The sequence below is a fragment of the Coccinella septempunctata genome, chromosome 2 (genome assembly GCF_907165205.1).
Source record: "Coccinella septempunctata chromosome 2, icCocSept1.1, whole genome shotgun sequence".
NCBI classification, from domain to species: domain Eukaryota; kingdom Metazoa; phylum Arthropoda; class Insecta; order Coleoptera; family Coccinellidae; genus Coccinella; species Coccinella septempunctata.
Genome location: NC_058190.1, coordinates 42,758,234 through 42,785,657, shown reverse-complemented (window position 1 = coordinate 42,785,657; position 27,424 = coordinate 42,758,234). Strand labels below are relative to the sequence as shown.

General features: G+C 35.0%; 1 protein-coding gene across 4 annotated transcripts; it reads right to left on the bottom strand.

The window, feature by feature from the left end:
* Positions 1-360: 360 nt before the first annotated feature.
* On the bottom strand, positions 361-26,969 carry LOC123307883. 4 transcript variants are annotated; one of them, XM_044890358.1, is made up of 10 exons: positions 26,856-26,969; positions 25,100-25,161; positions 17,802-18,210; positions 15,342-15,659; positions 4,862-5,121; positions 4,680-4,806; positions 3,517-3,608; positions 2,206-2,275; positions 1,959-2,143; positions 361-699 (listed from the first exon to the last, which is right to left on the bottom strand). In XM_044890358.1, exons 2-10 carry the CDS (start codon positions 25,154-25,156, stop codon positions 448-450), a joined length of 1,770 nt encoding a protein of 589 aa, XP_044746293.1. In that variant the 5' UTR covers positions 25,157-25,161; positions 26,856-26,969; the 3' UTR covers positions 361-447. The 4 variants fall into 4 exon arrangements, with proteins under 4 accessions (XP_044746293.1, XP_044746292.1, XP_044746291.1 ...); XM_044890357.1 differs by lacking the exon at positions 26,856-26,969 and having other exon boundaries at positions 25,100-25,305; XM_044890356.1 differs by lacking the exons at positions 25,100-25,161; positions 26,856-26,969 and adding an exon at positions 19,780-20,027.
* Between the last annotated feature and the right edge of the window lie 455 nt (positions 26,970-27,424).

Here is a 27,424-nt window from a genome sequence, read left to right as displayed (position 1 = left end):
TTTTATATTCTAGACATTATTTATTTAACAGACTTGCCTGCTTTTCACATACCATCATATTGTAAGACATAAATTGTTCAGGAGCAGGAAGACCCTGATCCTCAGCCAACTACCAGTGGCTCACTCTGTAAGCCAGTAACCTGTTTAGCAACAAATAATAATAACAATCCATGGTTTTTTGTGCCACCATCTGGAGCTTATTACAATTAATCGATTTCAGAGCGCAAGAGTTTCATATATGTATAATAGTTATAAAAAAGAAAAAAAAACCACTATATATAACAGATGTTCCAAATAACTTAGCAAAGGCCAATAATAAAGAGAAAATAATACCTGATCCCTATCAATTAATAAACATAGTTTTGTATGACAGTCTGTATAAAATGTCCAAGTTTAATGAAAATATAATATATAAGTATAATAAAAGTCAGATGCAATAAAATATATCTAAATAGATAACTCTGTAGATATTGTCAGGTCTGTGCTTGTTTTCAACCCTAAGTTTTGTACCACATTTTCCTCCAACCTTTGGATATCGATTCCCGTCGATTTCTTCCTGTTTTTCTCCAGAAGCTGTTCGTCATGGATGTACGACGTTGAAAGACTCTTCAATTTTTCGTCGATTTCTTTCAAGGACTTGACCAAGCCTACTCCGATGCCTGATCCACCCGCACGCCTTGAATCATCTTCCTCGTAAGCCTAGAACACAATTATTCAAAATATCGTGGCAGTTACACAATAAAAAATTTAGTACTTATATATTTTGTTGTCAAGGTTCCACTATATTAGAAAATCCACCACACTAGTTCGAAAAAAGGGCTCTTGATGACCAAAGTATTTTAATTATACAGAGTATACATGTTGTATTTCTTTTTTTTTAGAACATCAGAGCTCATCACAACTTTGTTGATGTTGCTTGGAATAGCACGAAGCGATGAATTCTACAAAATATACCCAACAATTTTATGTGGAAAGAGACCACAGAGGCTGAGCAGAAAGGTGAGAGAAAAAATTCAGCAATTGTGATGGTTTTTTTCGGTTCATTAGGATTATCAATTTTAATTACGTTGTATACAGGGTGAGTCGACAGTGCTGGATCGTCGATGAATTTTGGAAGTAATTTTTGACATTATAAGGTGATCAGAAAGTGGTGGAAAACGATAGCACCCTGCTTTACCAAATGTGAATACCTAATTTTCATATCATATCCTGAATCTACATGAAATTCTGATTTCAAATTACCCCACTTATCATAATTTATCTGTGTGCCACTATTGCCCGACAAATTTATGATGGTTTTAACTGGAGATCATATCTCAAAAACTGTTAGAAATGAATATATGATTTTTTTTCATTGAAGTCCTAAAGGCTATTCAGATTTTTGGAACAATCTACTGGTGGTCCGAAAGACCCTGCGGTGTTTCGAAAATGATTGATTATTGAAATCAATGTTTTTGGGAACTGAGGTTCAGTTGAGAAATCAAAATTTTCTTGAAAAAAATCGAAATGAGCCAATAATTATTTTCATTCTACAGTAAATTTTCACATACCTAATAGATTCCAAGCGAATTCATTTCATGATCATGATACATCTTCAGTGCAATTTTTATAATCGGCGCCAAAATTCTTGTAGACCTCTATGTTCGTTAAAATGAAACAATACACTTCAAATCAAGAAGTATATTACAAAGTACATTCACTTTAAATAAGCTGTATCCATTGCAAACTAGTAGAAATGAAGAATACAAACTGTTTTTGCAACATTCTCAAATAAATGACAATGGTGCATAAAATAAGAATTAATGTAAACATGAGTATGTTTATGTGTTATGTAAAATGAGAAGAAAAAACATTCTTCTCATTTCCTCATCGCCATATGTGAAAAAGTTGTTGCCACTTCATAATATTATCATGGAAGACAAATTTCGAAGCACGCATTACAGCAATCATTTCATTACCTTGAGCGCTGAATCTATTCCAATGAGTTTTTCCTTATGCTCATCACTCAATCGGTAAGCATTTATTGTACAGTTAGAGTAAACTTCATCTCCGTTATTATTCTGCTCATTAGGCATTTGATTTGCTCTTCTTACACCTGATGGAATTCTGTTGTCATCGTTCGCCGGTTCATCCGTGATCTCGTCTGAAGAAAAAAACATAAATGCATTGATAATTTGGAAAAAAAGGGAAATTTCGAATTTTTACCCATCAGAATCTTCTCTAACCTCTGTTTCTGTTCGTCCGATAGGGAAAAATTCATTCCAACTTTGGCGAGCTGCAAAAGGGATGATACTACTATATTTGTTTGATCGATACCAAGGGTTGTTATCGATTCTGTTACAATGAAGAAGAGAAATTCAGTATATAGCACTAACTAGTGCTAGCTGCATCGATACCTGAGTCAGATCTTGATACTTTGTTTCTATTCTTATTACTTCATTGTAAGACAGTTGGATGTAGTATACTCCAGAAAATGGATCAAGTACTTCGTGTGTATCTATTGGGAATTCGATAAGAACGTGCAACTTTGATGTAACGTTTCTTATATCATATTGATTCAACGGTGAAAAGAAACGATAATTTATATTGGTAGAGTCTTTTCTCTTTAATTTTTTCCTGTAGAGTGGCCAGTAATGTCGAATAGTAATCTTCGGATATTGTTCTACCTTTATCCACAAAATCAACCATGATTACTCCATGGCAATCCCAAAAAACTGAAGCAAGAACTTTTCCAGCAGATTTTTGGACACGAAACTTCTTAAATCTTAGAGAACCAGAGTGTTGCTATTCCATCGATTGTTGCTTTGTTTCTGGATCGTAGAAATGTACCCAAGTCTCATCCATAGTAACAAAACTCGAACATTTGGTAGGAATTTGTCTCATGTGCAAATTGACATGAACTATATGATGAACGCGTTCATGTGAAATATTCAGTGCTTCAAATATCCGTTTCAGCCGAATTCGACGATGTGATAATATCATATCATGAACTGCATCGATATTTTCGGGGACTGACACAGAAACTGGCCCTCTCGATCGGTCATCATCTTCAATGGAAAATTTTAGAGCATGTAGTCCAATTTTTCACGGTCGCATACGAAGGACATTGATCACCAAGGGTATTAAGCAAATCTTCGTAAAACTGCTTACCTCTTAATCCTTTTCCTTTTAAATACAGGTACTTGACGTCCAATTTTTCGATTTTCACAATTTCGGTGGACATCTTCTTTGTTTTAATTTATTGCGTAACTCTGGTTTACTTTCTTGACCTTAAACTTCTTACTGACACTTCTAATGAGATATTATTCTTTGCTATGGTAACGCAACATTTTTTTTATGCATGGAACTGGTCTAGGCTAACTAGATATCAATACATCCTCGTACAACGTCTACTAGCACGTTTAAACATGTATGTGTTTATTTTGTTTTTATTGTACTCTATTATACATATTTTGAAATATTGAAGCGAAATATTCAGTATGAGAATAATTTCTTCACAAGCCTCACATAACTTACCTCGATATTTCTTTCAATGAAATTTTTATCGTCCATATTTCTCCTGTTCTTTTTTCTAGTTTCGTTCACTCCATTTCTCTTCTCTCTAGTTTCTGAGGAAAAACGCTGCTTGTATAAGTTGGGATATGTTATGTGAGTATGAAATTTACAAGGAAAATAATAAAAACGGGGTTTTTAGAATTAAAGGAAAACAGAAACTTTTTTGCATCAATTCTATCTAATTTAAAGACAATGAGAATGATATGGACTGAGTGAAGCTAAGAAAACATTAATTCTTACTGTATGAACAATAATTTGGTACTTGACGGAAGATTCATCAAAATGACATTTCACAATGTCAACTGTTCATAGTTTTTGTAGCTTTCAGTTTTCAGTCTACCACAGATTTTTACAGTTAATTTTTCACATAATCTGGTTATTTTCCTATAGAGGAATTAAGTAAAGTTCCCTTAGTCCCACTACCAATAAAAAAATTGAAGTGTCGGAAGGGTTTTGGAGACATCAATTGTGTGACAGGCTATGCTACAAAGTGTTGCGTGTTTCAGTTGGGACACCCTGTACAAGTTGGGCAAAATTGGTGATACCTGAATTACAACTTTTTCGAGTTATAGGTCAAAATTAAAATTTCAACTTTGGTCATTATCTCCGTTTCTGTTCAAGCTAGGATGTTTGAATGAAAACATTATACAGACACTTTTTTGATAGCAATCCAGTGGCGTACTATGATTTTTTCCAACAGGTACATTTGCTGAGCTATAACATAAAGATGTATTTTTTTTAAAGAAAACAGTATTTTAAAATGACTTAGAAAAACTGAGGGCGATGTATGATATATTTCTGAAACGGTAAAAAAAATGACGATTCCTTCCGAGTCATTTTAAACTACTGTTCTTATAAAAGAAAACACAACTTTATGTTATTGCTCAGCAAATAAACCTATAGGGTTTAGTTGAAATCGCCAAAATTTTAATTTTGACCTATAACTCAAAAACAAAATAAGATAGAGGAATGCAGTTGATTGCACTTTTGATTTCTCGAAAAGAGACGACATGAACGGTACATTCATTTTCCTCTATCTCGTTGGGTTCAAAAGTTGTAGTTCAGGTATCACCAATTTTGCCCACCCTGTACAAGAAAGGGTCGAGATTGCGAAAACCACGTACCATTCCTCAGATAATCGTTAGATTTCGATTCGAATTCGCACAGTTGCAGGAACAACTGCGAATTCCGATCTCTGGGAATATGGTCCATCAGCTGCTTCTGCATCTCCAGCCTCTCGGCGCGCTCCTCCTACAACAATTCGCGAAATTCAACCTTTATAGCCGGACAGTTCCTTCGAACAAACCCGGAATTTCGTGATCGTTTCCGATATATCGCTATCCATCTTGCTGATGAGGCTCAGGGTCTTCTTGACTTGCGGCGTCTTCTTCAGGTTCTTGTACAGATTCTTGAAATTCTCCTTCTCCATGAACTTCTCGTCTTCCAGATCGAGGACCGCATTCTGCGAATTTCCCAGCGCCGGACAGTCCTTCAGCGACTTCAGCTTGCCGGACATCTCGTTGTAGAATTCGTTCATTTCGGAAACGAATTGTCTCACTGACGTGTCTGAAATTATTGCGTTTTGGATGCTTTTCGCTTGTATATTCCATTCACTTTCATTTTAGCACTCGGTTGGCCATGCAATTATTTTCTCAAGTTTTTGTAACTCATGAAATTCCAACTTTTTGGAAATTTTTCGATAGTCACGGTTAGAGAAATTTTTCGCTCAATAAAATAACCGTAGATGGAAATGTGGTACTTATTCTGAAAGAGAAACTCTTCTAGTTATAAATCTGAAAATTTTATGGAGCTTGATGCAGGCGTTCGGTCTTGACGATTATTTAATTGATTCCATCTTTTTGGAAATTTTTCGATAGTCACCGTTCGAGTAGTTTTTCTCTCAATAAAAATAACCGTAGATGGAAATGTGATACATATTCTGAAAGAGCAGCTCTTCTAATAATAAATCTTAAAATTTCATTAATTCCGGCGCATTTGTTCGGTCTTGACGAAATCACAAGTGAAATTTGCAATTTTTGAAAAATGCCATTTCCAAGACAAAAATCTAAACGAAGGCAGATGAGCTTTCGATATTGCTCGCAATAGATTCACTGTGTTCGAAAACCCACATTTTGATACCAAAATTTCAAATATTTATCCCAGTTTAGGAGAAACTAATTTTTTTCGTTTTTCCACTTTTCATTTTCGAGTTGATTTCGAAAAGCTCTCTGAAGTGCAATTCTCTATTGAATCATCAACTGTTTGGTTTTCTAGAATCTTCAAAACAAATTCTATGTACTCCATATCCTGAGACAATAATAGAACATCCTGATTTTCAGACAGAGTAGCAAATAGGTCATTTTAGGGGGGTCTAACCCCTTGCTCATTTTTGACCAAAAAAAATCGATATTTTCGAAATCGAGTTTTTGTGCTAGGGTGGAAGCCTAGGCAACGCTGATTATATAACCGGAAATCCCAATTCGATCAGACGAATATAACAGGAGATATCGCAGATTGAAATTTGCAAATTTTTGAAAAATGCCATTTCCAAGATGAAAATCTAAACGAAGGAAGATAGACTTTCGAAAATACTCGCAATAGATTCAGCGTGCTCGAAAACCTATATTTTCATCCCAAAATTTCAAATATCTGGCCCTGTTTAGGAGAAAATAATTTTTTTTGTTTTTCCACTTTTCATTTTCGAGTTGACTTCGATGAACTCTCTGGAGTGCAATTCTCTATTGAATCATCAACTATTTGGTTTTCTAGAATCTTCAGAACAATTTCTAAGCACTCCATATCCCAGGATAGTAATGGAACATCCTTATTTTCAGACAGAGTAGCAAATAGGTCATTTTAGGGGGGTCTAACCCCTTGCTCATTTTTGACCCAAAAAATCGAGATTTTAGAAATCGAGTTTTTGTGCTAGGGTGGCAGCCTAGGCAACGCTGATTATATAACCGGAAATCCCAATTCAATCAGACGAATATAACAGGAGATATCGCAGATTGAAATTTGCAAACTTTTGAAAAATGCCATTTCCAAGATGAAAATCTAAACGAAGGAAGATAGGCTTTCGAAAATACTCGCGATAGATTCAGCGTGTTCGAAAACCTATATTTTCATCCCGAAATTTCAAATATCTGGCCCTGTTTAGGAGAAAATAATTTTTTTTGTTTTTCCACTTTTCATTTTCGAGTTGACTTCGAAGAGCTCTCTGGAGTGCAATTCTCTATTGAATCATCAACTATTTGGTTTTCTAGAATCTACAGAACAATTTCTAAGCACTCCATATCCCAGGATAGTAATGGAACATCCTAATTTTCAGACAGAGTAGCAAATAGGTCATTTTAGGGGGGTCTAACCCCTTGCTCATTTTTGACCCAAAAAATCGAGATTTTCGAAATCGAGTTTTTGTGCTAGGGTGGCAGCCTAGGCAACGCTGATTATATAACCGGAAATCCCAATTCAATCAGACGAATATAACAGGAGATATCGCAGATTGAAATTTGCAAATTTTTGAAAAATGCCATTTCCAAGATGAAAATCTAAACGAAGGAAGATAGGCTTTCTAAAATACTCGCGATAGATTCAGCGTGTTCGAAAACCTATATTTTCATCCCGAAATTTCAAATATCTGGCCCTGTTTAGGAGAAAATAATTTTTTTTGTTTTTCCACTTTTCATTTTCGAGTTGACTTCGAAGAGCTCTCTGGAGTGCAATTCTCTATTGAATCATCAACTATTTGGTTTTCTAGAATCTTCAGAACAATTTCTACGCACTCCATATCCCAGGATAGTAATGGAACATCCTAATTTTCAGACAGAGTAGCAAATAGGTCATTTTAGGGGGGTCTAAACCCTTGCTCATTTTTGACCCAAAAAATCGAGATTTTCTGAATCGAATTTTTGTGCTAGGGTGGAAGCCTAGGCAACGCTGATTATATAACCGGAAATCCCAATCCAATCAGACGAATATAACAGGAGATATCGCAGATTGAAATTTGCAAATTTTTGAAAAATGCCATTTCCAAGATGAAAATCTAAACGAAGAAAGATAGACTTTCGAAAATACTCGCAATAGATTCAGCGTGTTCGAAAACCTATATTTTCATCCCTAAATTTCAAATATCTGGCCCTGTTTAGGAGAAAATAATTTTTTTTGTTTTTCCACTTTTCATTTTCGAGTTGAATTCGAAGAGCTCTCTGGAGTGCAATTCTCTATTGAATCATCAACTATTTGGTTTTCTAGAATCTTCAGAACAATTTCTACGCACTCCATATCCCAGGATAGTAATGGAACATCCTAATTTTCAGACAGAGTAGCAAATAGGTCATTTTAGGGGGGTCTAAACCCTTGCTCATTTTTGACCCAAAAAATCGAGAATTTCTAAATCGAGATTTTCTAAATCGAGATTTTCTAAATCGAGTTTTTGTGCTAGGGTGGAAGCCTAGGCAACGCTGATTATATAACCGGAAATCCCAATCCAATCAGACGAATATAACAGGAGATATCGCAGAATGAAATTTGCAAATTTTTGAAAAATGCCATTTCCGAGATGAAAATCTAAACGAAGAAAGATAGACTTTCGAAAATACTCGCAATAGATTCAGCGTCTTCGAAAACCTATATTTTCATCCCAAAATTTCAGATATCTGGCCCTGTTTAGGAGAAAATAATTTTTATTGTTTTTCCACTTTTCATTTTCGAGTTGACTTCGATGAACTCTCTGGAGTGCAATTCTCTATTGAATCATCAACTATTTGGTTTTCTAGAATCTTCAGAACAATTTCTAAGCACTCCATATCCCAGGATAGTAATGGAACATCCTAATTTTCAGACAGAGTAGAAAGTAGGTCATTTTAGGGGGGTCTAACCCCTTGCTCATTTTTGACCCAAAAAATCGAGATATTCGAAATCGAGTTTTTGTGTTAGGGTGGAAGCCTAGGCACGCTGATTATATAACCGGAAATCCCAATTCGATCAGACGAATATAACAGGAGATATCGCAGATTGAAATTTGCAAATTTTTGAAAAATGCCATTTCCAAGATGAAAATCTAAACGAAGGAAGATAGGCTTTCGAAAATACTCGCAATAGATTCAGCGTGTTCGAAAACCTATATTTTCATACCAAAATTTCAAATATCTGGGCCTGTTTAGGAGAAAATAATTTTTTTTGTTTTTCCACTTTTCATTTTCGAGTTGACTTCGAAGAGCTCTCTGGAGTGCAATTCTCTATTGAATCATCAACTATTTGGTTTTCTAGAATCTTCAGAACAATTTCTACGCACTCCATATCCCAGGATAGTAATGGAACATCCCAATTTTCAGACAGAGTAGCAAATAGGTAATTTTAGGGGGGTCTAACCCCTTGCTCATTTTTGACCCAAAAAATCGAGATTTTCAAAATCGAGTTTTTGTGCTAGGGTGGAAGCCTAGGCAACGCTGATTATATAACCGGAAATCCCAATTCAATCAGACGAATATAACAGGAGATATCGCAGATTGAAATTTGCAAATTTTTGAAAAATGCCATTTCCAAGATGAAAATCTAAACGAAGGAAGATAGGCTTTCGAAAATACTCGCAATAGATTCAGCGTGTTCGAAAACCTATAATTTCATACCAGAATTTCAAATATCTGGCCCTGTTTAGGAGAAAATAATTTTTTTTGTTTTTCCAGTTTTCATTTTCGAGTTGACTTCGAAGATTTCTCTGGAGTGCAATTCTCTATTGAATCATCAACTATTTGGTTTTCTAGAATCTTCAGAACAATTTCTACGCACTCCATATCCCAGGATAGTAATGGAACATCCTAATTTTCAGACAGAGTAGCAAATAGGTCATTTTAGGGGGGTCTAACCCCTTGCTCATTTTTGACCCAAAAAATCGAGATTTTCGAAATCGAGTTTTTGTGCTAGGGTGGAAGCCTAGGCAACGCTGATTATATAACCGGAAATCCCAATCCAATCAGACGAATATAACAGGAGATATCGCAGATTGAAATTTGCAAATTTTTGAAAAATGCCATTTCCAAGATGAAAATCTAAACGAAGGAAGAAAGACTTTCGAAAATACTCGCAATAGATTCAGCGTGTTCAAAAACCTATATTTTCATACCAAAATTTCAAATATCTGGCCCTGTTTAGGAGAAAATAATTTTTATTTTTTTTCCACTTTTCATTTTCGAGTTGACTTCGATGAACTCTCTGGAGTGCAATTCTCTATTGAATCATCAACTATTTGGTTTTCTAGAATCTTCAGAACAATTTCTACGCACTCCATATCCCAGGATAGTAATGGAACATCCTAATTTTCAGACAGAGTAGAAAATATTTCATTTTAGGGGGGTCTAACCCCTTGCTCATTTTTGACCCAAAAAATCGAGATTTTCGAAATCGAGTTTTTGTGCTAGGGTGGAAGCCTAGGCACGCTGATTATATAACCTAAAATCCCAATTCGATCAGACGAATTTAACAGGTGATATCGCAGATTGAAATTTGCAAATTTTTGAAAAATGCCATTTCCAAGATGAAAATCTGAACGAAGGAAGATAGGCTTTCGAAAATACTCGCAATAGATTCAGCGTATTCGAAAACCTATATTTTCATACCAAAATTTCAAATATCTGGGCCTGTTTAGGAGAAAATAATTTTTTTTGTTTTTCCACTTTTCATTTTCGAGCTCTCGAAGAGCTCTCTGGAGTGCAATTCTCTATTGAATCATCAACTATTTGGTTTTCTAGAATCTTCAGAACAATTTCTACGCACTCCATATCCCAGGATAGTAATGGAACATCCTAATTTTCAGACAGAGTAGCAAATAGGTCATTTTAGGGGGGTCTAAACCCTTGCTCATTTTTGACCCAAAAAATCGAGATTTTCTGAATCGAGTTTTTGTGCTAGGGTGGAAGCCTAGGCAACGCTGATTATATAACCGGAAATCCCAATCCAATCAGACGAATATAACAGGAGATATCGCAGATTGAAATTTGCAAATTTTTGAAAAATGCCATTTCCAAGATGAAAATCTAAACGAAGGAAGAAAGGCTTTCGAAAATACTCGTGATAGATTCAGCGTGTTCGAAAACCTATATTTTCATACAAAAAATTCAAATATCTGGCCTTGTTTAGGAGAAAATAATTATTTTTGTTTTTCCACTTTTCATTTTCGAGTTGACTTCGAAGAGCTCTCTGGAGTGCAATTCTCTATTGAATCATCAACTATTTGGTTTTCTAGAATCTTCAGAACAATTTCTACGCACTTCATATCCCAGGATAGTAATGGAACATCCTAATTTTCAGACAGAGTAGCAAAGAGGTCATTTTAGGGGGGTCTAACCCCTTGCTCATTTTTGACCCAAAAAATCGAGATTTTCGAAATCGAGTTTTTGTGCTAGGGTGGAAGCCTAGGCAACGCTGATTATATAACCGGAAATCATAATTCGATCAGACGAATATAACAGGAGATATCGCAGATTGAAATTTGCAAATTTATGAAAAATGCCATTTCCGAGATGAAAATCTAAACGAAGGAAGATAGGCTTTCGAAAATACTCGCAATAGATTCAGCGTGTTCGAAAACCTATATTTTCATACCAAAATTTCAAATATCTGGCCCTGTTTAGGAGAAAATAATTTTTATTGTTTTTCCACTTTTCATTTTCGAGTTGACTTCGATGAACTCTCTCGAGTGCAATTCTCTATTGAATCATCAACTATTTGGTTTTCTAGAATCTTCAGAACAATTTCTACGCACTCCATATCCCAGGATAGTAATGGAACATCCTAATTTTCAGACAGAGTAGCAAATAGGTCATTTTAGGGGGGTCTAACCCCTTGCTCATTTTTGACCCAAAAAATCGAGATTTTCGAAATCGAGTTTTTGTGCTAGTGTGGAAGCCTAGGCAACGCTGATTATATAACCGGAAATCCCAATTCAATCAGACGAATATAACAGGAGATATCGCAGATTGAAATTTGCAAATTTTTGAAAAATGCCATTTCCAAGATGAAAATCTAAACGAAGGAAGATAGGCTTTCGAAAATACTCGCAATAGATTCAGCGTGTTCGAAAACCTATATTTTCATACCAAGATTTCAAATATCTGGGCCTGTTTAGGAGAAAATAATTTTTTTTGTTTTTCCACTTTTCATTTTCGAGTTGACTTCGAAGAGCTCTCTGGAGTGCAATTCTCTATTGAATCATCAACTATTTGGTTTTCTAGAATCTTCAGAACAATTTCTACGCACTCCATATCCCAGGATTGTAATGGAACATCCCAATTTTCAGACAGAGTAGCAAATAGGTAATTTTAGGGGGGTCTAACCCCTTGCTCATTTTTGATTCAAAAAATCGAGATTTTCAAAATCGAGTTTTTGTGCTAGGGTGGAAGCCTAGGCAACGCTGATTATATAACCGGAAATCCCAATTCAATCAGACGAATATAACAGGAGATATCGCAGATTGAAATTTGCAAATTTTTGAAAAATGCCATTTCCAAGATGAAAATCTAAACGAAGGAAGATAGGCTTTCGAAAATACTCGCAATAGATTCAGCGTGTTCGAAAACCTATAATTTCATACCAGAATTTCAAATATCTGGCCCTGTTTAGGAGAAAATAATTTTTATTGTTTTTCCACTTTTCATTTTCGAGTTGACTTCGATGAACTCTCTGGAGTGCAATTCTCTATTGAATCATCAACTATTTGGTTTTCTAGAATCTTCAGAACAATTTATACGCACTCCATATCCCAGGATATTAATGGAACATCCTAATTTTCAGACAGAGTAGCAAATAGGTCATTTTAGGGGGGTCTAACCCCTTGCTCATTTTTGACCCAAAAAATCGAGATTTTCGAAATCGAGTTTTTGTGCTAGGGTGGAAGCCTAGGCAACGCTGATTATATAACCGGAAATCCCAATTCAATCAGACGAATATAACAGGAGATATCGCAGATTGAAATTTGCAAATTTTTGAAAAATGCCATTTCCAAGATGAAAATCTAAACGAAGGAAGATAGGCTTTCGAAAATACTCGCAATAGATTCAGCGTGTTCGAAAACCTATATTTTCATACCAAAATTTCAAATATCTGGCCCTGTTTAGGAGAAAATAATTTTTTTTGTTTTTCCACTTTTCATTTTCGAGTTGACTTCGAAGAGCTCTCTGGAGTGCAATTCTCTATTGAATCATCAACTATTTGGTTTTCTAGAATCTTCAGAACAATTTCTACGCACTCCATATCCCAGGATAGTAATGGAACATCCTAATTTTCAGACAGAGTAGCAAATAGGTCATTTTAGGGGGGTCTAACCCCTTGCTCATTTTTGACCCAAAAAATCGAGATTTTCGAAATCGAGTTTTTGTGCTAGGGTGGAAGCCTAGGCAACGCTGATTATATAACCGGAAATCCCAATCCAATCAGACGAATATAACAGGAGATATCGCAGATTGAAATTTGCAAATTTTTGAAAAATGCCATTTCCAAGATGAAAATCTAAACGAAGGAAGAAAGACTTTCGAAAATACTCGCAATAGATTCAGCGTGTTCAAAAACCTATATTTTCATACCAAAATTTCAAATATCTGGCCCTGTTTAGGAGAAAATAATTTTTATTTTTTTTCCACTTTTCATTTTCGAGTTGACTTCGATGAACTCTCTGGAGTGCAATTCTCTATTGAATCATCAACTATTTGGTTTTCTAGAATCTTCAGAACAATTTCTACGCACTCCATATCCCAGGATAGTAATGGAACATCCTAATTTTCAGACAGAGTAGAAAATAGGTCATTTTAGGGGGGTCTAACCCCTTGCTCATTTTTGACCCAAAAAATCGAGATTTTCGAAATCGAGTTTTTGTGCTAGGGTGGAAGCCTAGGCACGCTGATTATATAACCGGAAATCCCAATTCGATCAGACGAATATAACAGGTGATAGCGCAGATTGAAATTTGCAAATTTTTGAAAAATGCCATTTCCAAGATGAAAATCTAAACGAAGGAAGATAGGCTTTCGAAAATACTCGCAATAGATTCAGCGTATTCGAAAACCTATATTTTCATCCCGAAATTTCAAATATCTGGCCCTGTTTAGGAGAAAATAATTTTTTTTGTTTTTCCACTTTTCATTTTCGAGTTGACTTCGAAGAGCTCTCTGGAGTGCAATTCTCTATTGAATCATCAACTATTTGGTTTTCTAGAATCTTCAGAACAATTTCTACGCACTCCATATCCCAGGATAGTAATGGAACATCCTAATTTTCAGACAGAGTAGCAAATAGGTCATTTTAGGGGGGTCTAAACCCTTGCTCATTTTTGACCCAAAAAATCGAGATTTTCTGAATCGAATTTTTGTGCTAGGGTGGAAGCCTAGGCAACGCTGATTATATAACCGGAAATCCCAATCCAATCAGACGAATATAACAGGAGATATCGCAGATTGAAATTTGCAAATTTTTGAAAAATGCCATTTCCAAGATGAAAATCTAAACGAAGAAAGATAGACTTTCGAAAATACTCGCAATAGATTCAGCGTGTTCGAAAACCTATATTTTCATCCCTAAATTTCAAATATCTGGCCCTGTTTAGGAGAAAATAATTTTTTTTGTTTTTCCACTTTTCATTTTCGAGTTGAATTCGAAGAGCTCTCTGGAGTGCAATTCTCTATTGAATCATCAACTATTTGGTTTTCTAGAATCTTCAGAACAATTTCTACGCACTCCATATCCCAGGATAGTAATGGAACATCCTAATTTTCAGACAGAGTAGCAAATAGGTCATTTTAGGGGGGTCTAAACCCTTGCTCATTTTTGACCCAAAAAATCGAGATTTTCGAAATCGAGTTTTTGTGCTAGGGTGGAAGCCTAGGCACGCTGATTATATAACCGGAAATCCCAATTCGATCAGACGAATATAACAGGTGATATCGCAGATTGAAATTTGCAAATTTTTGAAAAATGCCATTTCCAAGATGAAAATCTGAACGAAGGAAGATAGGCTTTCGAAAATACTCGCAATAGATTCAGCGTATTCGAAAACCTATATTTTCATACCAAAATTTCAAATATCTGGGCCTGTTTAGGAGAAAATAATTTTTTTTGTTTTTCCACTTTTCATTTTCGAGTTGACTTCGAAGAGCTCTCTGGAGTGCAATTCTCTATTGAATCATCAACTATTTGATTTTCTAGAATCTTCAGAACAATTTCTACGCACTCCATATCCCAGGATAGTAATGGAACATCCCAATTTTCAGACAGAGTAGCAAATAGGTCATTTTAGGGGGGTCTAACCCCTTGCTCATTTTTGACCCAAAAAAATCGAGATTTTCGATATCGAGTTTTTGTGCTAGGGTGGAAGCCTAGGCAACGCTGATTATATAACCGGAAATTCCAATTCAATCAGACGAATATAACAGGAGATATCGCAGATTGAAATTTGCAAATTTTTGAAAAATGCCATTTCCAAGATGAAAATCTAAACGAAGGAAGATAGGCTTTCGAAAACACTCGCAATAGATTCAGCGTGTTCGAAAACCTATATTTTCATACCTAAATTTCAAATATCTATCCCAGTTTAGGAGAAAATATTTTTTTTTTGTTATTTCACTTTTCATTTTCATAATTACTAAGACCTACTAATTGTGAGGTTGCTCCTTGAACTTTTTTTTCAAATACTCATAAGAGTGTAATCGACTCGTTTATCGCCAAGATCGCGTGAAAGTGATGATGAGCCTTCAGTAAAATTCAACTAACAATTGGGGATAGCAATATCTGTTTGAACCTACCAACGTTGTCACCATCGAAATTGGGCAGATTCAGCTTACTCTTCAGCAGCGGCTTCCAATTTTCGCTGTCGGAAGCTTTCAAAACATACCGATCGATGTCGTCTTCGTCCAGAGCATCTTCGTAGGGGATATCAGAGAAGCCCATCGAGCTTTCCTTCCACTTGTCGAAGTCGGCCTTCAGTGAATCTCCTTCTTCGACTGAGATCTCATCTCCGGCACCAACTTCGAAATTGAAACCGTTAACCTCCACTCGATGGTCAGGAGGGTCGAATTTTTCGATATCGTCGCTGAATCTGATGACCTTTGTCTTTTCTGTTTCTGGAATATGGAAGATATTTCTGAGTATTCGGGGAAATCAGCAAAGGTGATCCACGTGATGAACTGCTGCGATAAAAAATTGAGGTTTCTTTTTCGTTTAAACTTTGCGGGATCTCTAAAATATAGGGATGAATCATTTTTTTGGTTGGCTGAGTCTTTTAAATATCAAAAATTCAATGTCGACAAATTCAACCTTTTCAAAGTTACTCTTGCTTCTACAAACATCCAACACGGACTTTCCTTCTTTAAAATTTTTTGTTACTTCACTTTATAATGAAAATATGAGTACAACTGAAATCAAAGAATTTCTGCTGATCTGAGTGACATGTCAACCATTGATATTATTATTGTTAATGATCGCTAGTATCCCAAAATGAAAGAATCGGGACGAAACACATAATAGTAGGTCCACTGAAAAATAAATAAAAAAAAGAAAAACATTGACCCTGTAGAAATATCTATTTTTAAGTAATCATTTCCATTAGATCGATGAGCCTCTGTATACAAGGTTATAAATCAATTAAATCCATAGGTTTTTCAATGATGGAAAATTCTTCTCGGCACATAGCAAAATATATATGTATATCGACTAATAGCTCCATTATGAAGTGTTTCAGGCCTATCTAATCATTCTGAGATACCCTATATCCTATATAGCTCCATTCATATATTGCTGTTTTTTCATAATGCACATCTTACCAATTCGTATTTATAAATAGTAGTGTATAGTTGTGATGATTTCCATTCGTGGTATAGCAGCAATTATAATTTAAACTGTGATAGTAATAGAAATAGGTTTAAGCAGCGCCAGGTCCGATATGATCCAAAATATGGGCCAGAATTGGAGAACAAGAGAAACCAGCATGGAATGTTCAAAGAAATTCATGGATTTTTAGGAGATCATGGTGCTAAGGATATTGTGGTGAGGATAATAAATCATAGAATTCCTCTCTCATTAGAACTTTCTGATAAAAATCATATTTACAAATTTTCGATTCCACAATTCGAAAAAAAAATCATCCAATGCACACAAATGGTTGATTTTTCGATCGTCTAGAATCTATATAGATTAAATTAAGATTTATACACATATCTCTGCTGTGGAGGGAAGTAAAATTTACTTAAATCTTAATAAATTAGACACGATTCACTGAAAAGAGCTTTAAAATGTTCCATTTATAAACGAATAAATTGTCCTAAATATTTTGTGAGGCTAGCCTTTTTATATTTTCCTATTCCTTTATTGAACGACGCTCCATTACCATGATGATGTATTAGAAGATTATTAATTAACTTTACAACATTGCTGTCAAAGGAAAAACCAATCAAAACTCTAATTGAATTTATATTACATACATCTCTCAAAGGCGGATAATGTGAATGCTACATATCGGGAACAAAAATGATTGTCTACTATCCAAATATTCACGGTTGTAAATAGTTCTAAATGAATGAGTTTCACTATGGACTTTTAGAAATTTCTTTAGAGCACAACTGATCAGCACTGAACTACATTCCTGTTCAGACAAGGCTAGTAGAATAGTTTAGTCGAGTGGTGAGTAATTTAGAGTATAAACTGCAATAATTCAGTAGAGTAGGATAGTAGCGGCTATTTTAGCTAAATTTCTAGCTACTCGACTGAACTACTAGCCTAGTCTAGAGTTATAATACTGCTGCGAATGAACTATATAGTCGATAATGGAGAGTACACAGCAATAGTAGATAGAGATGAGAATGCCAATACAATGTCGGACGCCTTAACTACCAGGAACGTAGTAATTGTTGATAAAATGCTTTGGCCCTTTCTTCTTTTACGATTAATTAATTGTTTAAGTCGTTAGAGTGATACCTACAGCACTGCCCATACAGGACAAAGAAAACGAGACTTCAACTCTCTTAGGGTGGCTAGTAATTATTGCTGTGGGCGTTTCATATTGATTTTTTTATAATCGACCAATTTTCTCTGAAGAATCCGGCATCCCTACCGAGCGCCCTAGGTCTTACACTAAAGTTTTTGCATCAGCAAACGTGGTGTACGCCGGTAAAAACACTCGCGAACGTATCACAGTTTCAGTAAAACGAAATTCGTCAAAAAATCCGCGAATTCGCCATAACCTCAAGACTCAACGGCGGCAGATGTACCTTCCTCCAGGTTGGGCAGCTTCAGACTACCCCTTTTCGGCCTCCAGTCGCTTTCGCACCTCGCGAAATCGCCAGCTTCCTCCGTCCTGTCCAGGGAGGACCTGGTGGACATCCTCGACATGGCCGCCTCCATTCTCATCCTCTCCTCCTCGGCGCAGAGCTCTCCGCCGACGGAGAAGCGTTCGCCCTTGCCGTCGTTATCGTCAGGTCTGGATACCCGGAACGCTATGCCGGCCTTGTTGTCGCCCAGATTCGGTAGCGATAGTCGGGATTCCGGGGGAGTGTAGCCTTCGCTACGCCTTCTCCTCGACTTCCTCGGGGTGATCTTCCTTCGGGGTACATCGTCGTCGCTACCGCTGCTACCCTCGGTCTTCAGTTCCTCTCCTGAGATCCAGGTGTCTTCGTCTTCCTGCAAAGATGGTCGAATTCAATATGACAGATTTTTTATCTAAACACACAAGTTTGAATGTCATCAACAACGTGTTCTTGGAAGATCGTATACAGGCTGGTCAAAATTCGTTGTCCATTGAGTTCTCGAGAACTATAAGAGCTAGAAGATAACGGATGACACATTTCCAAGTTTTTTTTTTCAGAGAAACAAAGAATGGTCTAAACCGTAGACTCCTACGATTCTTCATCTTCGAGTTATCAGCAAAAATGAGATTTTGACGATTTCGAAAAGTTCTCATAACTTTTTTGTCTTTGGAGTTACAGATCTGAAACTTGAACTTTCATACGTAGAATCTACTGACAAAAGATTTCTTTCAATTCAAAAATAACAAATTCAATAAAAGTTCGCATTTAAAATAAACACTTTTTCACATAGAATCCAATGACCAACTCAAAATATTTTTTCATTTCGAACCATTTTAGGCGAACTTTCGTTTTTTTAAATGCAAACTTTTATTGAATTTGTTATTTTTGAATTGGAAAAACTCCTTTGTCAACAGATTCTACGTATAAAAGTTTCAGATCAGTTACTTCAAAAACAAAAAAGTTATGAGAACTTTTCGAAATCGTCAAAATCTCATTTTTCCTAATAACTTTGAAACGAAGAATCGTAGGAGGCTACGGTTTTCACCATTCTTTGTTTCTCTGAAAAAGAGCTGGGAAATGTGTCATCCGTTTTCTTCTAGCTGCCATAGTACTCGAGATAGTAGACAACGAATTTTTCCCACTCTGTATAGTATTTCTATAATGCACAGGTTGATAATTTTCGTACAGTATAGGCCAAACTCGATGGGATTGAAAGGAAGCTCTATAATTGTAACTAGGTCAAAATGAACTTATAGTTCTCGAGATCCTCTCAGTAGAAAACGAATTTTGCCCACACTGTACAACAGTACTAAAAATGCACTGCAGAGACGTTCACAGAACCAGGAAATCTCCAGAGCTTTTTTACCACTGCGATGTGACCCACGTGTTATTTTCATGGGTTTATGCAGAGTTCCTGAGAACAAAGAGCTGAGATAGGTACCAATCTGCCAACTGCCAATGTATGGTTGCTTTCTTAGGTCTTAGTTCTTAGGAACTCTGCGTATATCCACCATAATAGACAATGAAGCATAATGGGAATAGGACAGCCTTTCCAAACACAGCTTTTCAAAGAAGCGAAGTTTCGTCTATATATTTAGACTTCTTCACAGCCGAAATGAATCGTTGTAGGCTAATGATGTAAAAAAAATCATCGATCTTAACATCAGAACATCAAATTTGAAAATCATAAAATTACAGGGATTACAGATGAAACAATTGACATCTCAAAACAAAATAAAAATAATGAAATAAAAAAAAATTATTTTTTTTGAGATGTCACTTGTTTCAATTACGTTCAACTACCTACCCAATAGTAACAGCTAAAACAATCCATCACAATTTATATTTTTTCAAATAATTCGCAAATGGACATAAGCAAACCAATTGGTCATGAGTTATAAGTTAATAATACGGAACGGTACATCGTTATGGCAAAACTCACCTGATAGATATGTTCCAACAGAGAATCTCTTCTCAACACGCTACCCACAGTACAACCCATATTTATATTTCACCGATCTTTCGGAAAGGAAAATAGAGGATGACTTACAATACTTTTTTTTACGATTAGGCGCGAAGGATATGTCGACAAAAATTTTCCAACCCGATATTGCCGAAATCGACTGACCAAACTTCACACAGAGTTTTTCCATTTTCCTGTTTCTCCGCGTATCTGGAGCAGATAGGGAAACTATGCAAACCGAGGCGTGATATTTCTATGCTAAAATTGCAGATAAAAAATTTAATCATCGGCTACTAAACCATTTCCTTCCTCTTGAGAAATCGTCAAGTTGTCATGAGTATACTCGACATTTCCTGAATAAATATGGAATCAGCTGATCTCATCGTTTCTGAAAGTTTCGAACTTTTGAAATGTTCTAGAGAAGATGATAACTATTTCTAAGGTCCATTCTCGGCACAAAAAGTTAAAAGAGTTGCCATTCAAAAAACTCAACTAAACTATACCATCAACCCTACGTAGAGGTTGAGATGGGCCAAACTGTCAAGAAAAACTTAGAACTGAACGATCGAAATTTAAATCTCTGCGAAATTAGAAGCTTAAATGAAAATAATTACGGGAATATCAGTAATTATCTGAGAATATTGATTATTACGAATATACAAACATTAGTACATATTTATGTACCTAAGGATAGATATCTATAGTCCCCAGCTGTGAACAAACATCAATCTACTAAGTGTTATAAGAAAAATTTTATCATATGTTATTAAAAGCATTCAGTGTTATCGATTTACTTCCTAAATAGAATAAATAAACAGCAGAAAAAATTCACGAGCTCGCCATAAACCATGTTAGTTATGCGAGTATAATTAGCATATTACTGGGAATCACGTTATTCGATAAACGAAAACCAGTTTGACCTAGTCATGTGGGAAATAGAACGAAAAACAAACTATTCCTCAATGTGATATTTCCTATAATAATTCCAACGTGAGAAAACGCACTTTAATGTATCTTTTTACCTGAATGTCGTGAATAGGAATAGTGGCTTATCGATGTCGTGGTCATTCTCAATATCGGAATTGTCCAGCAATAGGATGATGATGATAATACAACAATTCATAAATTTTCCTTATGATTCATTTTCACAAGGCACAGCAATGTTATACTTGTTGAAAAAAACATTTTTGCTCACACGCAACATTTACTAGATGCTGTTAAAAAGAATATACGATTCATCAAATTTATTCAATTTGATTTTTGGGTAATAACTTTTCCTTTCTACAGAGTGAATCGAATATTTCAACAGTAAATTCTTGAGGTCAAAAGAAACACTTTTCTCCCATACCATTTTTTCGATTCGGCGCTGATAAAAACATTTAGCCACTTTAAGTTTTCATAATGAGCTATGCCACACCAGGATAAACAAAATGCCCTTCAGAATAATAAGCTAAATCTATGACATTACACATCTGTGGGTCTTTGAATTTTTGGTGTTTTTATGGTACGTAATGGGCATAATGAGGAAACTGGAAGACGTGGGTTATATCTTGTGTTCGAAAAAGATTCATCAAATAAATGAAAAATTATATTCCGAAATACACTTCAGTCGATGAAACCGTTTGTGAGATAAAACTAAAATTAATTTTTTTATGGTTTTCCAACAGCCTGTATCTTTCAAACCGTGCCGATTCAGAAAAAATGGTTTCTTTTGACCTCTAAAATCTACTGTTAAAATATCTGTAGGAGTCAAAGACTCACCCTGTATATTACAGTACCACTGAAGATGGTATTCATTTTCTAAAATGTTTTGTGCATTTACAAAGAAGACAAGATTTTCTCAACTTTTATTTGAACAACTAGACCAAGTCTTGAACGTCTCAGGAACATATATGATGTCATGTTATAATAACAGCACACGCTATATATTTATCTTAAGCCAATATTAGGTCTAGGAACGTTATCTATCGCAGATGCGATGTATACAAACTGTTACTGGCAATATTCTGGTTCATCGCTGGTGGAAAATGAACCACATATACCTACGCATTTTAATGTCAAGGACAATGTCCAGAGATCTGCGAATTTTTAATGAGCGTTCAAAAAAATTCGCCTTTGAGGAAGTATTTTGAGTGTTGGAGTTCTTTGTTTGAAATGAGAGCTTAGATTGAAGGAACTACCATATAATTCGTGACCATCAGTTGAAGTAAAGGGAGTCTTTGACTCGTACAAATATTTCAACAGTAGATTCTTGAGTTCAAAAGTAACACTTTTTCTCCTACCATTTTTTCCCGAATCGGCTCGGTTTAAAAGATACAGGCTTTTGAAAACCCATAAAAAAATCTCGCAAATGGTTTTATCGAATGAAATGGACTTCAGAATATAGCGTTTCATTCATTTTATGAATCTTTTTCGAACACAAGATATCAACCACGTCTTCCAGTTTTCTCATTAGGGCCATTACGTACCATAAAAATATCAAAAATTCAAAGAACCCAACTACGATCTAATGAATCTGTGAAATTTGAAAAATTGGGTACTTTGACCGAATGCACTCTCTTTAAAAGATACACAGATGTGTAGTGTCACAGATTTAGCTAGTTATTCTGAAGGTAATTTTGTTTTTCCAGTGGTGGCGCAGCTCATTAGGAAAATTTAAAATGGCTTTTTATCAGGGTCGAATCGTAACTGCATGAAGGATTGCAAACTTTTCATGATGTGAATATAATAATCGAAGAAGTAATCAAAAATGTCCACTTTCGTCTTTTTAACAATACACACACAACTGTTTCTGACTCAAACTCCAGTATTTTCGTATAAACCTCGAATAGAGGTTAGAAAACTCCTTGCCTTAAATTTTTATAGTTTTGAATCAAGCCATTATTTGTCGAAATTCAAAAATTACCCCGTATATTCGAGGTTATGAATCTCGTTGAAATATTTGAAAGGAGCACAAAAATCGATTGAAATTTATTCTGGGAGGATTCTGCATCTCTTCATAAACTTTTTAGGGTTTTCACTCCCAATCTCTGAAACAAAATCAATTAAAAATGAAATCAACGATTTGCTCCTGCGTAAATTCTTGCACTAATTTGTCAGGAGCAAATTAACTAGAAAAAATTGTTGCCTGACAATGAACTCAAAATAAATAACGTTGAAATTATAATTCTGTAACGTTTCGGAGTCTATATCAGACTCCTTCATCAGACGAAAAATCTATTTTTTAGAAAATCTTCCGAGTTGTGGCTTTTGTTTGACATTAATTGTCAACACACAGAAGATTTTCTAAAAAATAGATTTTTCGTCTGATGAAGGAGTCTGATATAGACTCCGAAACGTTACAGAATTATAATTTCAACGTTATTTATTTTGAGTTCATTGTCATGCAACAATTTTTTCTAGTTAATTTACTCCTGACAAATTAGTGCAAGAATTTACGCAGGAGCAAATCGTTGATTTCATTTTTAATTGATTTTGTTTCAGAGATTGGGAGTGAAAACCCTAAAAAGTTTATGAAGGAGCACAAAAAGTTGAAGAAAATAGAATGATTTTCCCACGCGATCGTTCAGCGAACGGAAAATTTTCCAATGTTCCATAAATAGGCGTTGTACCAGAATTTCCGTTCTGGAGTCGATAGATTAAAAGAAATTTCTCCGTTTTTTTTTGTTCGTACGCCAATGTCAATATTTCTTCTGGATCCATTCCACCGATGAAAATCAAAGTGAATCGGCTGGTTTAATATAGCAAATGCAAATTTCAATTGATTAAAATTTGAGAGGCTTGATCATCTAATCAAGCGCTTCTTCCATGGATCTATATCCAATAATTTTTAGAGCCAGTTGCATGATAACTTCAAAATACCTTTATTTTCAAAGCTTCTTCGAATCCCACTAAGAAGAGAAGCCAAAGCAAGATTAGAAAATGATTTTTAAACTGGCTGGTTCTCAATTAAAGAGTTAGGTAATTGTAGTAGGTGACCAAAAAACGTGTTAAATGGATTTATTTTGACAATAGAACGAGTGTGATATGCATTATCAGGGAAATCCTCAAATAGGTTTTGATTTGAAAGGATCTGAATCAATATTTATATCCTGTTTCTACACAAATTAATAAAGTCTGCGTGTATTTTGGAATTACTGAGGGAATTTCCACCTGATTGTATTTTACCTACATTATGTAAAATGGAATAAATGTTAAAATTTTTTGGAATATCTGATATATGTCGGGCCTCTTTCAAGTTTCACCGCACTTTAACAAAATTTGAGTCATCTAAGGACATATATTGTTATCCTTATACAATGCTTGGGTGGACAAATAATAAACCTAATGAAGAATGAATTTATAGGAGAAACGACAAGATAGAACTAATTCTTTCTGAGGATAACTTACGAAATACCAGACGCAAAGCAATTTCAACCCTTAAAATTTGAATTCGAAAGGGATGTTATGGGATTTTTCAGTGCATTAAGTGCAAAGATTTTTTTCAATAATGGGTAGATGGTCCCTGATTAATGATTTCATTCTTAGAGTTTGTGAAAACAATGAAATAGTCTGGGGAATTCTTCTTGTGCTATATTAAGGAAGCAAAGACGTTTTTATGATTTACGGCACCACCTATCTTATTCAAGTAACATACTAGGATCGGATCTGTATGAAGCTGTAGAACTTAATCATGGTGGTTCATATTTGAAGGCCCCTTCTAAATCGATATAGATTTATATGATTATATTATAATTTCCTCTTGAGATGTGCAACATTGTAGGTCTGTATGTATTTTCTCTCTAATTAATGAAGTCTAAAGATAGTTTTTATGGAAACGCGAAATTTTTTTCTCAAGAACAATAAAATTCGACAAGGGTGAAATCTTCCACAAATCTGATATTATGTGCCTGCATTTCCCATTAGACAAATCCATATTACTGCTTCAATATTCAAAGCATTTTATTTTCAACGAATTATTGTAATACTTTCTTTTTGTATTCCAAAATTTGATCAAGAGCGACGTTAAAAACTAAAATGAAATACATATAAATTCGTGTTTAGGTTGACAATTAGCTAATTTTTCCATGAAATTTTGCTCATTCCCTGAAATATTTTCCTCTCGAGAATTATGCCTTCTTGTTCTTGCTATCAAAAAAATTCTCATACACGTAATAATTTTGAATTCAGCAGTACCTACCCAATCGATAATAACGTATTTGGTAGTAGTTATGATCGAACCAAACCGTTATTAAGCACATGAAAATCGAGCAGCTTCAAGACATGGGCAAATTTATAAATAAAAAAATTCGGGACTCACCTCTCTCTGTACCCTCAAAAACTGCTTGTGCAGAGGCTTGTCATCCTCGGATGTCATCACAACTGTGGACGTAAACGAAAGGACAGGGTTAAAATCCACTTTTCACCTTCGATAAACTAGCATAATTCTAAGCAGGAACTGGTCACTGACCAAAACATTTCGACGAAGGTTAGAAGCGCTTAACTCGCGGATGCGCGCGCTCCCCACATCTATGCGGCTCGATTTTCAAAAATAAATCAGATAAGAGTGAAGCATCGCAAAGATTGAGGATCCATCTGGAACCTTGGGTAATCTCATTAGGTTCGGGAGAAACACTGGGAAAATATAATATACAGAGTTGGGCATAATTAATTAATATTTCTTTGAACAATAAGTAAAAATGAAAACGCAGAAACACGTCAATTGATTTTTGATTACCCTCATTCTCTGGTAATAAAATTGAGTGTTCCCCTTCAACCCTTAGGCGAGACCCCATTCAACTATTGTTCTTCAAATAAGCAGAAACACATGAACCTCCCTATTAGGTAGGGGCTTGTTGGAAAGCTCTCAGAGAATTAAATCTTTTTTTTCATCTTATTTTGAGAAGAAGGCCTTTAAAGAAATAAATTAATACTTTTTGAATCAATAACTTGCTGAAACATGTTAATTGCGTTTTGATCGTTTAGTTCCTGATTTTTTGGCAGTAAAATTGAATATTTTTCTTCAACCCCTCATCTGTAAAAACTTTAATACCAGACGAAAACTCTTCTGGCAAAAAAAACAGAAAAATAACAATTAAAAGAAAATTTTTTTGGTTTCATATTGAAATTTCCTCTCATTTACCTCTGTACTACCAAAAGTGTTCTTTTCCAATTATGTCGAACAGAATTGCTGAGATGTGGAGAATACGAAATAAGAGTAAAATATGCACTTGATTCAATGAAAACTATTCGGAATCCAGAAAATCCCATTTCTCAGACTTGTGTTTGTGTGCTTCATATTTGATGCAATCTTGTTTTGCTGAATTTTTCAGAGATTATATTTTTCTCTATCAGTTAGCTTCACGAAAACAAACTGAATACCTATAGGTATCTCAATAATTCATTGAGTTTAACCAGTTCATTCCATATAATGAAAGAGGGATGATAAAAGATCCCATAAATGACTTATTTATAATCACCTAATCATCCACATCAACAAGGTCAAGGTCTATCCATTTCTGGCACAAAAACTGCTCAGTTATACATAATTAAGACTGTGTAATTTGAAATAAAAATTGTCATATAATGTTTCTCTTTTCGAATAGTAAATACCGAAGATATATTTACTTTTTACTAACTCTGCAAGTTTATCTCAAAATGCTACACTTGTGCTAAGGTCTTTGCCTTATTTCTTGATTATAGCTAGTACTTTAATGTTTGTTAGGTATAAATTTGAATTGAATTGAATTTGAAAATATCACACTGGATATACTAGAAGTTCTTCAGTCATGTTTTTTGTGTTTCTGACCGCTTCACACTTAAAAGACTTTTCTGCCGAAGGTACAACACAGAGGTAGCGAAAGTATAATTTAGCATACTCAAATCCAGTAGTTCATTTTGAAGCTGGGACGGGAATATTCGATAATACCTATCTAAAACGAGTTCAACAACCGCTAATATATTTAAATGATTGACTACATTGAAAATAATTTGGCATCGAAAACCACGGATTTTTCGGAAAGAACAAATTGATGCCGATGATATCCAATAATTAAAGTTGATCATTGAATGCTTACCAAGCGTTCAATACAATCAGAAAAGCAATAATCGCTCCTTACAAAATCACAAAAATATGTCACTTTAAAATAATATGACAATTACTGTTTCATGAATAAAACAGGTTTACGTTAATATGACATATATATTTGTTTCAAAGGCTATCTTTAATTGGACCTAATGCATGTTGCAGATCTGTAATTATAGAATAGAAATATACGAATAAGGTATCATCGTTTCACGAAAGTCTGATAGATAGGTACTACATGATTACTGTACATGGTAAGGATATCGATTCGGCTGGCAGCATTGAATATCGAAAGAGATTTACGGGCTAATTCAGATGTCTAATTGTAGCATGATTCTGAGCACAAAAGTAGATTCCATTAGCCTATTATTGCTTCGAGTTTCACAAGTTGTTTTTATTGCAGTCTCAATATCCGAATACGATGTTATTCCAACTGATTAACCCACTTTCGGTTTGTCGGAATTTCTATTTCAAGACTCGATAAGAAAACCGTTGTAAAACGTCGAAATCAACCATTCCTGCTATCAGAAATAAAAAGCGCACTTACTCAGTAAAGAAGCA